Source organism: Nylanderia fulva, unplaced genomic scaffold (assembly GCF_048542155.1).
Source record: "Nylanderia fulva isolate GAGA-0341 unplaced genomic scaffold, ASM4854215v1 Scaffold9, whole genome shotgun sequence".
NCBI classification, from domain to species: domain Eukaryota; kingdom Metazoa; phylum Arthropoda; class Insecta; order Hymenoptera; family Formicidae; genus Nylanderia; species Nylanderia fulva.
This window is the reverse complement of record NW_028191026.1, coordinates 2116125-2132261: the sequence shown is the minus strand read 5'-3', so window position 1 is coordinate 2132261 and position 16137 is coordinate 2116125. Positions and strand designations below refer to the sequence as shown.

Genomic DNA, 16137 nt, shown 5'->3' with positions numbered 1-16137 from the left:
TAGGAGTATTATTTTTTTTTAACCAACTAGCTGTTTTTTAATAAATTAATATATTAAAAAGATGCACAATAAATCTATTGAAAATATTTTAAACAATATCCTATATCTTTGTTATATTAAATTGTTTCGTTTAATTGCATATTCGAACAGAATTAATAGAGAGATAGCTATAGATAAATATTTTCCACCATACATTGTACATTATTTTATTGTCAACATATAATTCCACTTTTCTCTTTCACAACATTTAGATTCAGATTTCAACCATTTAAAGTAGTTAATAAAACTGTACATCTAGGATAAAAAATTTATACAATGTTATTAATAAATTGAGAAAATCAATCAGATATAAAAAATTAATCGCGTTGCAATAAGTCCAAATATTACTAAAAATAAGCAATCTATTTTTAGAATAGAAACGGTAAGATTTGAAAATAATATTTAGTGAAACATAAATGATTTCCAAATCATTTGTTTCAATAAAAGTCAAACTTGCCAAGTTATTTGTCTACATTTACATTTTGATACAAGCATAAGTATATACTTAATTATATTCTGATAATAAAATATAATACACACAAATAGGAGAGAGTCATCCTTTAAATATTATTAATTAATATTTATATATTAATAATATTATTAAATATTAATTAATAGTATATACATATTATTCTAGATTAAATTTCTATAAATGAATATATATACATATATATAGAACATTAAATGTTGATTGGGTTTTTATTAAAAATAATTGTACTTTTACAAATTATCATCCACATATATAAAAGGCAGTTATTGAGAACTATATTCATCGTTGATATAGTAAAAATTAATTAATAAGCATCAATTTCTCTTATAACATTCAACAATTACAGAAAAATATACTCTATAGATTTCTTATAAAAATTTAATCAACAGATTATGTATAACTCAAACTTGCCATTATTTTATTCTACCGTTGTGTTGTATGTATATATATGTATACGTGCATATATTTTTGGTACTAAAATATACCATATCGTTGATTTTCGATAATCTAAAAATTTAATAAGTTATGACTGCCTTGATGTTACATAAGCTAGAAGCATTCTATGTCTATAAAACTTCTAAAATAAAATATAAACGATTGATATAAATATAGTCATAATAATTTTTTACATTAAATATAATTGTAATTCTATAATTGTAGAATTACAATTAACAAATTCGATTCTTGATATCCGCTATTTTAATGAAAAGCAGATATTATATACGTTATGATTTTATACATATGTATATAAGAACATTCTTTTTACATGTCAAACACTTACATACATATATCAACATTAGCAATTTAATGTCACCTATTTTCTTCAATTACATGAATATTTTATATTGATTACTTATTTTGAATTTGTTAAATATAAAGAAAATGTAAAAAATTTAATATCAAATAGGAGATATTTTAACATTTTTAATAAGAAATATTGATTTATACTTAAATTTTCTTGAAAAATTAGACATATATATAATGTTGGCACATAATTGATTTGACAGAAAGATTGAGATATTGTAATAAGATAATAATAAAAATAAAAAGATGTACATTGTGATAATATATCGATAAACTGCATATAATAGAAAGAAGAACAGCGTTTATTAAGTACTATTTAAATAAAATATTAGATAATTAATAGATATTAGATACTTTATCTAAAGAAATGTTGTAGAATCATATAACTGCATATGATGATGATATAGTGTTTCATTGTTCATGAAATATACTATATTTTAACAGATATAATAACATTGATTCACTGCCAAGAATCATGCAACAAATATACATATATATGTATATTTGTTATATATGTGTATATATACATATATAATTTATTATCTATTTCATTCATTATACATTCTTTTTTTCCTTTCTTACACACTTGTATATGTGTCAAGTAAAAGCAACGTTTGTTTTGATTTTTAAACTATCAAGTTTTAAAATATAAGTTTCTTTAATTTACAATCAGTTTACATGATATCTCTGTGATGTTTAAATTTTGAACATTTTAATCTAATTTCTTTGTCACTATTATAATATTGTACATGAATATAATATGCTGTCAAATCTGGCTGTGTGGTAAGTATTTGAGACAATTGTTAGAACCACAAAGACAAGGAGTATCACTGAGATAATGGACGGAATTGGCCGTTGTACTATCAGCATAGTCAAAAGTCACTTCCTCCCCGTTCTCTATATCTCTAGATGCAAACACGCATAATCGAGGTGTGATTCCTTCTACTCTGACTGGAATAAGCCTAGAATTGGGATTGCAGCTGTGATTGACGTAACGTCCAATGTTGCCGAAGTATTTCGGATCTATACAAGTGATGATAACACGATTTTCAACATGTTCCTTCACTATGAAAACATAATTCATCATATTATGTGTTTTATTGTCTTCGATTCTACGTTGCGCCTCCTGCAAACCGATCACTTCACCCGCGTATTCGCAAATGAATTGACTCTTTTTAATCAATTTAGTCGTATAGAGACCGAAACCCTTGCCGGCGACTTCTTTAACAATCAAACAATTTAATGGACCGTTCTGTACTAATCTATTTTCGCAATTTGATCCACACTTGCAACGAGGGTTGCACTCGAACACTGGACCGGCCAATTTTTCATCAACGATTCGGCCATTGAGATAATTAGCGGAACCGCGAATGCACAAGCAATTATGACATTCAACTGTGCAGAAACAACCCACGGCAAATTCCGCTTCAAAGTCTGCTTTGTCTACGCCAGGTCCTGGTATATTATTTACTATGTACATAACATCTGCTACGCTATGTTCATATTCATCTGTGGAAGCAGTTGCCTCCATGCTTACCGCCATCGTTTGTCAATAAAAAAAGCCCAAAAGCAAGTCCGAGAAACTCTTTGAGAGACAAAGGCAGCACAGGAGATAAAGAGAAAATAATTGTTTTTATGATGAAAAAAGAGGATTTCTTCTTAGAAATAAAGGGTAAGAACGAGAACTCGAATGTGTAATCCTATTTCGTGGCACCAACCTTTAAAAGTCCCTCGACCGATGACTTGATAGTTTGGAAAGTAGTAGCAGCGGGTACAGCTACGACCTTGTAGCCTATGTATATTACAGCACCGAGAACAGACGCCTTAATGGTCAACTTTAGGATTTTACCCGACAATGACGGTGGTGGTACGCTGCAAAAATGGAATTAATTGTAATGGTTTTACATCAGTTTAATACAGGGTTGGGAAAGTTACTTTGTAAAGTAACTAGTTACAGTTATTTCATTAAAAAAGTAATTAGTTACAGTTACAAGTTACGATTTTAAAAAATAACTCGTTACAGTTACTAAAAAAATGTAACTAAGTTACAGTTACAGTTACAGATGGAGAAAAGTAACGAAGTTAAGTTATAGTTACCGAAAAAAGTAACTGTAACTTCGTTACAAGTAACTCGTTACTTCCCAACCCTGGTTTAATATAAGAGTTTAATATAATTTAATTTAAAATATATATAATTAAATAATTTAATATAAAGATTTAATATACATATATACTTAATAAGATGATTTAATGTACAATTAATGAGTTTAATAAGAATTTAATATATAATTATATATTTTATATCAATATATTAGAAGACTTAATATAAACTGTTCATATTAACTCTATGCGTTTATATTTACCTCATGATAGGCGGTATATCGGCGGGTTTGACTTTACCCCAATTCTCGATAATCCCCGGTGTATGTCCTAGGCCGACGATTCCTACAACTCGCGCTGGCTCATAAGTACGATTAGAAGTGCGATGAGGCAAGCAGGCTAACTGCAGAGAATTCGTCAAATAAATATCCCTCTCTTTGACAAACACTTCTCCCAACACCGGGAATTGTTCCTTCATGCTAGCGATCATTTCATCCAACATCGATCGTTGTTTACAGAGCTCGACATCCTCCTGAGTAATAGGATCCTTCATTATTGCCAAATGCCACCCTAATTTTATAGTCTGCCACCAAGATAATGAACGTATCGCGCGTTGCATTGTTATGTTAATTGGTCGATCGGCCAGATGAACGATACAATTGGGCACCTTTTTTGCCTAATAATAAAAATAATCATAAAAAAATTAAATCGATTATCATCATAAAATAGCTGTTTTCATTATGTGCACACACCTCCTCAAATGCTCTTCGGAATTCACCACCGGGTGGCATACCAAGTTGCTTGGCAACATGTGCTGCCATTCTTAGCAGTAAGATATGTAGTAAACCATTATAAAGTCCTTCTCTCTTAATAGTATCCATGATAGTCTCTGTAAATATTAATTAGAATTAAATAATAACGCATTGACATACACTGAATAGAGCTATAAAAACGTAGAAACTCACTGTAATCAATGTTTTTGGCATAACGAAACATAACTTCTTCATCAAGTTGTAGTATACCAACTCTGGCTCTGCACAATTCAACTACAACTATGTGAGGCTGTACAGCTTGTATAACCTATAGTAAAGGAGAAAATATTTAGTCAATAAAGTGATACATATATGTATTAAATTTTTCTAATAAAATTAATCTCTTGAAGTCAAAATTTTATACAAAAAATACCTAAGAAGCTTACCTTTGATACATCATTTTGACTTTCAATACTGAAATGTGCTGTGCCTACTAAGTATAATTTTCCTCCATCTGGGGTCGTCAATAATGTCACAGTTTCCGGCAATCTTTTATCAATAGTAGAGTTGTATTGTCCTCTTAACAGTTCATTCACCATAGCATTATCGATGCTATGGTTTTTATTCTCAATATTGGAATCTGCATTAGACCCAATATTTTCAGCATTATAAGTACATGGCCAATATATACCTAAATCCCGTTAAGTTAAATGAAAATTTAAGCTAATAAAATAGTAAAAAGTACCTTGAAACTTTAAAACTTTTTTTTTATTTCTGTATTGTTTTTTTATTATCGACATTTTTTTAAAGTACTAATATGGTACCTTGAATTTAGTTAAAGCAGCAATGATGACTGATTTAATTATTAGATTAAAAAAATCTTGTATAGGCATGAAGCCTTACAACATTAACTTCAAAGCAACACTCACAACTAACAACGTTGTTGTCAACTGTGTTTCTTTTAAGAGTTAAAGAAAAGTAGTGTTTCTCTTGAGAATTAAAATAACATTTGGAAAAAATATGTCTGTTTATCACCCTAAGCTTTAATATAAAATTTGTAGAAAATGCAAGGCATCTAACCTTCGTCGATAAGAAGAATTTCACTATCAGAAGATTCTGTACTTCTTATCTTGCCATCATCATCATAGCTGTCTCTGGTGTTCATTATTGTCGACAATGTGTACGAAGATTGCGTTGCTGGTTCAGAATTCTGTACAATATTGTGCTCTGATTCTCTGGCAATTAATTCCTTTGTAATTGAATTAGACGTATCGCCCTTCTCGTTAATTAAATCATAGAGTTTATCTTCTATAGATGATAATATAACATCCCTCTCCTGTTGATCGCCACCAGCATGCTGATTAATTTTAGAATCAGAATTGGATGCCATTTTTTCTCCTGAAAATCCATACATTCTATTATAACATTTATTTGATCTATGGGAAAATATTTTCAAATTCTATTATAATAAAAAACTTATACACACATACACGCGTATTAACAAACTATTAATAAACAATTGTATAATTATTAATAAGCCAAACGAGCAAAAATAATTTAAAATATCTTTATAATTCCGTAAAATAAAAAAATATTCTCTTATTTAAAAAAAAATTGAACCCCGTTTTATGTAGCAATTTTACACGTTGTTACATATTTCTAACCTCGCAAAAAATTTGACATGTGATGACATTTAATAAAATCTTTGCGTTGTTACAAACAATAAAGTTCGTGATTTAAATTCGTATCAAGTGAATCGTGATTAAGTATTCGCTGTATAAATAACTTACACAGCCACCAAAAAACCAAAAAAACATCTAACGTATGTGCGAAAATGCACATCGAGACAAATGTCAAATAGACCACATGCATATATATTATGTGCTATGTAGACACGTCAACGAGTTACATGATAAAAAAAGAAACGCATTAGCCAATTAAACTTCAGCTTGTCTGTAAGAGCGAAAGTAATAAAAAAAATATAGAAAAATTGCTCTAATCTTTTCCCAGCTTTTATTTGACACTAAATATTCCTTTTTTTATTGCTTTATTATTTTTTTTTGTTATTTTCTATCGTTAAATGGCCTTTTAAATGTCTCATATGGACATAGAATTGAGAGAGAGCGCAAAGAGAGAGAGAAACGGAGACGGAAGATCGTACTGTGATTGGCTACTCGCTCGCTCATGCGCAGTTAATTTTTACCCTACGTTGAAAATTGCCAGAGAGTCGCGTCTCTATCACATATATATTTCGTGGCCTCGTGTTCCGCGCAAAACGATGCGGTTGGGAATAACGTATTTTGCAGTGATGAAATCTCGGTAGTTCGCGTAAAAAATTGTAAGAAATGAAGGAACTGGAGGAAGTCAACTGCGAGGTAACGCATTATTTCAGTAAATTTAATTATCGTTAATATGACTGATCGATATAATAATGTTAATTGCTTAATTCTCGTTTCTCTACTTTGAGCGCAATTTGTGAAGAAAACGATTTTCTACATATATATTCGACAAGTTCTTTTTCTTTCTTTCAATAAATAATAAATTTCTTGACAATTTGTTTTCTCGTGCAGATTCGCAAAATCGTAAACTTACAATTCCCTCTGTCAAGTCGATTGAGAAATTCAGAGACTGAAGAGCATAACCAGTCCACAATCTCCCAGGAACATGACAACGAGTATCATGGAGGATTTCTGCATAATGCAACATATGCCTGGCTAAGTTATGGCTGTCATTTAGTAGTCTTCAATGCAAAAATAGGGGAAAGCATTAGCAGTTGGACATTTCGTGGGGTTGTAACATCTGTTTCTCAGTTTCCTGCACAATCCGGAGAGTTTCCACTGCTGCTAGTTGGAGTAGATAATTGTGCGAGCAAATTGAAAGATTCCTCTGGATTATTGTGTATATTTGACTGTACAACATCCCGTGTCTTGAGAGCAATTCGTGTAAATATTACTTTAGCATTGTTTAAAAAAAGTTATTAAAAAAAAAAATATTAAGAAGATTAATTTTTCTGTACTTGTATTATATTTTATAGATGCCATGTGGTGTAGAACAAGTATGTGTTGTGTCAGGTGGAGCGGAATGGGAAGAGTTCAATGAAAAAAGATTAGATAATATATTAAATGAAATGAATGGAATAGCTTGTGCAGTCTTGCGGAATCTTCAGCATATCATGATTGATCTTCGAAGACATACATGGGACATATATGATTTGTCTTCTATTATGGATGAAACTTCACCAGCAGAGTTAGATTTTCTATCAGCAAAACAAGTTGTTGGCAGGCATCAGTCTAATCGTGAAAGGCACGCAGCTTACAATTTATTGACCAAACGTAAGTATAAGTATAAAAGAATTACTACACGAAGTATTCATTATGACTGTATTTATCACTTAAATGACAGACACTTTCATCGTTTAAATGACAAAAAATCTCGCTATATCTTTCTGTCTCTTGAATAAGCACAAATTTCGAGACTTATTATCTATTGTCATGCTTATCTGACAGCTGATTTATTCACAGTTGCATACTTATTCATAAATATGTCATAATTAAAGTTTTTATCTTTTTTATCTTTCTGAAAATATTTTTTTAATGAATAATCAATAAAATTTTTATGATTAAAATGGCATTAAACATTAAAATATTGCTTTCATATTAGATACATAATGAATATTCGAATATAAAACAATCTTTTAATGTTTTTAATCTTTAATTAATTAGATATAAAAAAATGTGAGCACAAAAAATATTCATATATTCAGAATATTTATATGCATTTTATTTTGCTTTTGCTTATAATATTTTTTAAGAGTGTCAATAAATTTTAATAAGCAACATTTTTTAATTTTTATTTTCTATGGCAATGCTATTAACACTCGCAGATTCGTGAGGAGGAAAGGCTGCTGTAAGAGACTGTGGAATTCTTTTTGATAATTCATCTCGTTCAGCGATTTGTCAACATGATTTATGAGACAGTTCTTAAGATAAGCAGATTCATATGAGCTTAAATGTCAATAGTAACTATCGATCTGTTGTCACTTAAACGTTGTTTATTGATTATTGTATTATTAAATAAGAAGATTAAATATTGAGAACTTTTGTATTTTTTTTTTATCTGTATTAATATATGAATCTCTCTGATCAAAAGACACAAATGTAAAGATTCCACATAAAGTATACAATAATACAATTTTGACAGCGACGCTACTGCGCATTTTTTATTAAAGTGATAGACATGTTTGACCATAATTACTATAAATAATTATAATAAATTAATGAGAAATATTAATTTTTTAAAATTAAAATTATTTTTATAAAAAGTTATTATCTTAATTATCTTGTTGCTCCTAGGTATAGAAAAACACATTGGTTTTAATAGAGAAGATTTCGAATCATCTCCTTTACTCGGCGAGACTTTGACCACCGCAATTATTAGTTCCACAAAGATTGGCTGTTTAATATCTGGCTGTTTGGGTAGAGTGATAATTTGGCAGAACGATGGTTCTATAAGATGGATCAGTGCACCCGTCGACGAGAACATGGCGGTCACACATCTAGCCCTGCTGGAACCCACGGATGATCCTAGACCATTTTATTATTTGTGGGTAGTATTTCAAGACGAGTTGTCGAGAACGCCGCCAGTATTGAGAATGTACGCCATGCTGTTCGAGAGAAAATACTATGACAGAGACGTGAACTTGTATTTCAACCTGGAAGATGATCCTAGTCTCAAATTTGAGTCGGAGTTGAACGAGGGAGATAGGATCGTTGGCTTATGCACCGTCGAAAGAGGATCCAATTCGGAACAGACGGATTCGAACGCCAGAAGAGGCGAGGATAATCTGTTGCTCATTGCCACCAACGAGAGGGTACTGCTGTTCGACCTAAATCAATGGTACAAAGAGCAGATGCCGCGCACTATCAGCGAGTGTCAGAATCCAAACAGCATATTGGCGACGTATCGCACGAGATCGGACGCTCACAACGCGGACAATCAGGTGATGAACTTCACGTATATTCCGCTCAGTTTGCAAGAGTTTCCCAGCTCGGGTCCGAATTCGCCTGAAGAATTGTTCTATCCCAACTCTTTGTCGCTCGAATGGGTCGTGTTAGCCTCAACGAGGCTAACATTCTGGATGACTCGCGGCATTCAAGCGGACCTGCTGCGCGAAATGGCTATGGCTGGTCCGATTATACTAATACAGCCGTCTGAAACGTTCCACAGATGTCTCTCCGTTGGGCTGGTGCCATTTAACTCGGAATTCACATTCACTAGCGATCAAAACGCGCAGCGAGAAATGTTGTTATCTCTCTGCTTGGAGCAGCGGTGGTCCACCTTTCTCGTGAAATGTGCTATGGAATGGTCGGATGGTAGTGCTTCTTACTTGTATCCTACATTCCTGAAATGGGGCATCCAGAGAGCCTCCACGATAAAAATGATCGCCGATCGACTCTGCGTTCCTCTGTTCGATCAGTCGGGTAACAGCATTGGCGAGGCCGACGTAAGAAATCTGCGATTTTGTTCGCAACAATTGGAGTGCCTGTCCAGTGTCGTGGGTAAATTACCGTCCGCGGTGGCGGATTTGAAGAAGCAACGAAGGACATTAAAACGCGTGTCTACGTACTTCCAAGTGCTCCTTTGGTTCTACGACGTGGGGCTGTTGCCCGAAACGCAAGATTTGGAAGAGGAGGAGGTGGAAAGCACCTTGCCTATATCTTTAGCGCTAAGAGTGCCTTATCCTTACGAGAGGCTCTCAACACTTTATAAGGAGAAACGAGCGCAGTTTCAGAAGGACAATAGCAATAACGAAAATGAGCAGGACCTATTCATCGACGAGCTAATAACCCGCGAGTGTTCTATGTTGAAGGCACAATGGGAGAGGGAGGGTGGCACCGCTACAGGTGGCTCTTATCCACCCCCGTCATTGCAGTCTCTGCTACGGAGTTATTTAACTGATTATCATCAAGCGGAAGCGAGTGAGATCAGTTGCAAGCATCAGATCATAATTTATCTCTTGATGGATTTGCAGGCGATGTTATTACAGCGGCTGTATCCCGCGGTGAAGCAGCTGATCAAGTATCCGTCCGCGTTCAAAATGACTCCTAGCCTCATCAAACTCACTCAAGCGTTTTGGCTGCTCGATCATGAAGACTATCAGGAATTTCTCGACATGATGACCGGCCAGTTGATTTCCGACTCCGATGTTAAAGACTGGCACCATAGACTCATATTGCGCACCTTAGTGCGCAATAATCAGCACAAACTCGCGCTTGTATACCTCCGCGTGAGGAAGCCTCCTCTATCCTCCTTAGAAGAGCAAGGTGTAGCCGTGAGTCTCTCGGTGGAACACGGTCTCGTGCAATCAGCTTTTCATCGCCGGCCACCCTGTCACTACGAACAGCTCTTGGTTTGTTTCTTCCGGGCATGCAAGAAGTACGGCAAGCTCAACGAGATTCTGCATCTGGCGCTGGAGACCGAGGAAGAGGAAGTGTTTGTCAGATTTCTCGAGGAAAATAAGACGGAAGATTTACGATTGTTATACTATTTGCAACGGTGCCGTTATACAGAAGCCATCGGCAGCCATCCGATCCGACAGTATCAATCAAATTTCACCAAGGATATACAATCCACATCGCTCGGTATGCTCAACGCGTACAACCTGACTTTACCAGACGTTACGAAACAATTCTCCATGAACGGATTAACTGCGACAAACTCGGACGTAGATCTAAAAGCACATTATTCCAGACCGATGTCGCATCGGAAGAGCCATGACAAGCTGCGAAATATATATGAGACGGTGATCGCGAAGGCCAAGGAGACCTATCTTCGTAACGAGAAATATCAGATCCCGTTCGTCAGCGTACCTTGCATGTCGCTCAAGTTCAACAATTACGGCGCGAACATGAACTGCGTGTCATTCCCGGCATTGGTGCGTAAGAGTCTCGGCAAACGTAGAATCGATCAGATCTACGAGGATGAAGATGTGCACGGCACACCGGATAGCGCAAAACGTCGGAAACTGTCAGACGGGAACGTCTCGTTGAATCAATCAGATTCGAGAGAGACGGGACTGGGAGCGGCTTTCGAGACACCTCTGGTAGAGCGTAAGTTTACCGCGTGCGCGAACAAGGACAATGTATCGGAAACGCCGCACTCGATCCTGAAAAGCAGACAGCTTGTAAGGAGCTCGACATCGTCCAGTGTCGCGACACTGCAAGGGGAAGAGATTGCTGATGGGCTGTCTCAAAATGAGAAAAAAATCAATAGACAGATACGATTCAACATTAATCAGTCCAAGAAAGCCTTAACTTATGAAGATGAAGTAGAGAAAGAGGAGAAAGAAGAAAACGAGAAGAAGAAAGAAGAACAAACAAGCGATAGCACCACCATTTCTAAGACGAATACGAGCGATGACGTATACTTTAGTCCAAACAAGTCAGCGTATTACGAAAGCGCGATTCTCAGCGACAATAGCAGCATCACCTCCAGCAGGATCTATTGCTACGCCCGTCCGCGACCTAGCCTCCGAAGAAGTGCCTTACCCATAGAATTGTTACAAGAATCTTGCGTGAAGAAAGCGAGCGGCACATCCTCAAATTTGTCCGCGACGACGTTTATCCCTGAAGAGGTTGACAGATCACAAATCGATCCGAATACATTGCAGGGAAGCGATTTATCGTCGCAAACCTCCCTTTATTCAACCACCATGTTGTCTACCGATACTAGCATCGACATCAGTTATCCAAGGACACCGGGACGCACCAGTCCGTTGCAATGGAAATTAAATAAAGCTGGTCGTAATAAATTTGCCATCTCATCTACCCCACTGGCGAAGAGTATAGTTCCTCGGCCGTTCAAGCGAACGATGAAAGTCTGTGAAGACAAGGAGAAGGATCAGGAAGCGGGATCATTTATGGATAACGTAATAAGAGAAGATCTTGAAGATCTGCCAAACGAGTCTATGAAGCGCGACGAACAATTTAATTATGATGAAAGCTATCTTTTAGAACGACAAGATAGTGTAGAAAAAGATGTACTACAGGGCAGAACTGAAGCAAGCAAGAGTGAAAATAAATACAATAATGGAAATATAGCGAGGGAGGAAAGTCCAAGCTCGCAGAATCCTTACGAAGAACCGGCCGTATTCTCCGAGAAGATCGCGGAAACGAGTTTCATCGGCTTGGACGAGTCCGATGAGGAGTTGCTTCGACTGCGAGACGACGGAGAAGACGAGGAGGATGAGCACGAGGAGACGTTCGAGAGTCTATCCACGAATCTGGACGACGCGCAAATGCAAGAGAAGGACAGAGTTTCCGTTCCCCGTTCGTCCGAAACTTGGAACCCCGGATACAAAACAACTGAGGGATACGACGTCGCAAAATCCAACGGTCTGCGAGAATCTGTGCCGCAAGTGATAGCTGACGTTGATTTTACCGATGACGAGTCCGTCGCGAGTGGCAGAAGCGCGACGCCGATGACATCCAGTAAAGCAGATAGAAAAGAGGAGCATTCAGTGGAGACCGTTCATCCAGAGAATATATTTTACGACATGTCAAACATCACGGATGACGAGTCCGATTCGAATGTTAAAGAAACCGAGCCGAAGGCAAGAAACGGTAGATTCTCCAATTTACAAGGATGCTACGCGACGCAGAATCCTGAAGTGGAGAAGATCCAGAGTGAACCCGAGGAAAAAAGCAAGCAGCCGGATGAAAGAGAGATCGTCTCCGCGAAAAGAGTTGACAAAGTTATATTGCAGCCCGAAGTCGAGGATAATGATACTAGTATAAATGTTCGTTCGCAGATGGAAACTGAATCGACCGAATGTCAAGAGAACCTATCAAAAGAAGCTGAAAGTCCCTCGAAGGATAAATGGAGTCACATTCAATTGGATGTTCCTTATGTACGATTGACTAGGTCACCTATACTGGACTCGATGATAAAGGAAAAAGCAGCGGATACTTCGTTGCAGCAAATGGAATCTGAAAGGCTCACTCGTTCGCGAAGAGCAAGTTCGATAACGAAAGACGTGATGACAGATTCTCCGTCGCGTAGTAAAACTGAAAGACCACCGCGAAGAGAGAGTTTCACAGCGAAGAGTTCACTCGGAAGTTCGCCGTCACAGAGTACAATGTCTGAGGAACCTCCATTATTACGAAGGGCGACTTCAATGATATCAGACTTGTGGAGAGATTCTTCGTCGATAGATCTTGAAAAACCACCGCGATTAAGGAGAGCAAGTTCAGTTACGGCAGCGGAGCTGAGTTCTTCACCGAAAAGATTGTTGCGCAGTCAAAGAGCGAGTTCTCTCGCAAAGGAAGTGCTGATAAGTTCGCTCGTGACGAGAACGTCAGACGAGAATCTCAGTGCACCCTCGTCGCCGTCGATCAGAAGAGATCTCAGGTCTACCTCGGGATGGAAGAAGACTCTTCGGAGCGAGAGCAGAGACAGCGACTCCGAGAGCATCAAGGATGAACTACCAGTGAGGAGAAGACTTAGATCTTCTACTTCGAGTAAAGAATTGCAGGCGGAAGACGCAAAGTCAACGAGCGACGATGAAGAGGACAAGACTACGAAGAAGAGGTCTCTGCGTGTAAAAAAATCCTCGGCGTCATTCGATGCGGACAAAACGACGACGAACAGATCTTCCTTGAGATTGTCCACGAAGGATTTGAACAAGAAAACAGGAGCGGAAGAGAAGAGGGAGCTTAAAGAGATTAAAACGAGGCCAAGACGCGGCAATTCAGTGCCTAAGGAGATCACAATGCAGACTGGCAGGACGCGTAGGTCCAGTAGTTTAATAAAGGAAGTTATCCCGGAAATTGCCGAGTCGGAGGAGGAGTCCAGGACACTCAGGAGTTCCGTGAAGATGTCGGACGTCAGTAACAGATTGACGAGAAGCACGCGCAGTCGAAGCTCGTCGATCCTGTCCATACCGGAGGAATTGGAGGAGATTCTGAGCCCGTCGGTGAGGGAGACAAGATCCACTCGGAAAGAGGCTGCGCTAGATAATGTCAGAGAGAGAAGAGCTTCCAGCGCAGACGTGATACACAAAGATGTGAAGAGGAGAACCAAAAACATTCGCACGAGAAGCATCGCGGTGGAGCCAATAGTGGAGGAACCGATGGAGGAGAACGAAGACAGAGTAAGATTTCAGAGAATAGCAGAAGATACTTATAATTATGCGCTATTTAATATTATTAAAAACTTTTTTTAAGGTGACGGAGCCAGCTCTACAGTTGGAGAGCGAAATTGCTGAAGATGCTACCGAGTCGAAGAGAAGAACTACGTCGACCTCGATGATCAAGGAAGGCACGAAACAGGATACAGTAAAGCGGAAGCGAGGCAGACCGCGCAAGAGTGAGAGCAAAGAATCCAGTGATCTATTTATTTTCTCGCAACCGGAAAAAACGGATGATGTGCCATTAGATGAGAAAAGTAAGCTCGAAACTCTTATCAGATAAATGGTCTTACGTCACAAGGAACACATGCTGTAAATACAGAATGTTTTGTATATTACAAAACATGTTTTCTGTAATAATAAATAAGGGATAATAAATATAATAATAAAATTTGTATGTAAAATGTAATAATAAATTTTGTAATAATAATAAATATGAACGATTTATATATAATTGAAGACTCAAATTACTTTTGATATAATAATTTAATAATTTTTTTATTCAATTAAAAGTTCACTGTGACGTAATGCTATTCACTTTCTGTCATGCAGTAGATATCCGCAAGTTTAGTGTAATTGTTATTTTCAATTTACAGAAATTGGGAAAGTTCCGAATTATATCTTCTCACCACCCCAAACCAGATCCAAAAGCATTTCTCCGAATCAGCATCGTAGGTCATTATTCATTAATTGATCAATCCAAACATTTTTTCATATCACTGTATTCTCTCTTTCTCTTACACTGTCTTATCGTTTAAAAGATTCTGAGAATTATACGAAAGTATAAGTCGATTACCTTCCCTGTGTTTGTCTTCCACAGAAAAGTAAAATCGTTCATACCGAGTCCTGATCAAGAAAAAGGAGAACCACAGCCAGCTGTCCAGGAATCTAAATTAAAACCGGGCTGTTACAGTCGTTTAATTGTGAAGAACTTTAGATCACGATTTCAGACAAAATTTCTCATACCTAAAAAATTTAATAGTACAACAGATTAAATAAGAAACTTTTCGCGAAAGAGTTCTGATGATTCATTGCACATCTACGAATCTTTCGTTACAATTTAAATTTACATTTATTTGTCATATTTTTCTTTAGAATATCTTGTTTTTATATATATATAATCTACGTTTATGCATCTTTAAAAAGTTAAAATTGTTGAAATTGTCTGTACAATTAGCGTCGTCGCAAACTTTAATTTTCAATAATAGATGCATAGTAAAGATTGTAAACTTTTTTTTCTACTTTTATGCGGAAATAAAATATCATGAAACATATTTTACGAGCGTAAAATTTTCGATTACAGTTCCTTTCTATATTCTTGCTGGGATATAGTACAAAGTAATTTTTCGCTAATATATAATAAACAATCATGAATGTTTAACAAATGAAGGTGGATAGAATTATTGGATTAGAAGTTTAAGCGACAAAATTTTAAATGTTTTAAGTTTATTAGTCTTATTATAAAGTGTGAAAGATTTTTTTTTGTGTACACTATGCTGGGACCATATATGGAAATGAGAAGTTTTGTTATTTTTCGATGTTATTTTATAGAGATATCAAATTTATGTCATCAATGTTGAATTCAATTTTTTCCTCTTTCTACAAACAATTAAACTTGTTTCGATCGAGTGACTATATAATTATATAAAGCAATTAGTTTTTCTTTGTTCAAATTATATATTTTAAGTTGTGATTGTATATGTAATTGACTGTAGTAGCAGTACTTGAAATATGATAGTACGCGATAATTAGAAATGTATTTAAAC

General features: G+C 36.1%; 3 protein-coding genes across 7 annotated transcripts; 1 reads left to right on the top strand and 2 right to left on the bottom strand.

The window, feature by feature from the left end:
* Positions 1-712: 712 nt before the first annotated feature.
* LOC146719670 (histone-lysine N-methyltransferase SETMAR) lies at positions 713-2876 on the bottom strand. The gene has a single exon (XM_085489674.1). It carries the CDS (start codon positions 2874-2876, stop codon positions 2100-2102), a length of 777 nt encoding a protein of 258 aa, XP_085345800.1. The 3' UTR covers positions 713-2099.
* On the bottom strand, positions 2857-6093 carry LOC114946579 (traB domain-containing protein). 3 transcript variants are annotated; one of them, XM_085489673.1, is made up of 8 exons: positions 5976-6093; positions 5266-5583; positions 4632-4876; positions 4399-4513; positions 4186-4322; positions 3697-4109; positions 3052-3205; positions 2857-2918 (listed from the first exon to the last, which is right to left on the bottom strand). In XM_085489673.1, exons 2-8 carry the CDS (start codon positions 5573-5575, stop codon positions 2883-2885), a joined length of 1410 nt encoding a protein of 469 aa, XP_085345799.1. In that variant the 5' UTR covers positions 5576-5583; positions 5976-6093; the 3' UTR covers positions 2857-2882. The 3 variants fall into 3 exon arrangements, with proteins under 3 accessions (XP_085345799.1, XP_029178972.2, XP_029178974.2); XM_029323139.2 differs by lacking the exon at positions 5976-6093 and adding an exon at positions 5850-5964; XM_029323141.2 differs by lacking the exon at positions 5976-6093 and adding an exon at positions 5850-5962 and having other exon boundaries at positions 4632-4825.
* Positions 6094-6442: 349 nt separating this feature from the next.
* Elys (AT hook containing transcription factor 1 homolog) lies at positions 6443-16136 on the top strand. 3 transcript variants are annotated; one of them, XM_029322831.2, is made up of 7 exons: positions 6443-6560; positions 6756-7127; positions 7220-7517; positions 8538-14335; positions 14409-14628; positions 14968-15046; positions 15192-16136. In XM_029322831.2, the coding sequence occupies exons 1-7, from the start codon at positions 6531-6533 to the stop codon at positions 15364-15366; spliced, it is 6972 nt and encodes a 2323-aa protein (XP_029178664.2). In that variant the 5' UTR covers positions 6443-6530; the 3' UTR covers positions 15367-16136. The 3 variants fall into 3 exon arrangements, with proteins under 3 accessions (XP_029178664.2, XP_029178666.2, XP_029178667.2); XM_029322833.2 differs by having other exon boundaries at positions 14968-15042; positions 15192-15257; XM_029322834.2 differs by lacking the exon at positions 14968-15046 and having other exon boundaries at positions 15192-15256.
* The last annotated feature ends 1 nt before the right edge of the window (position 16137 follows it).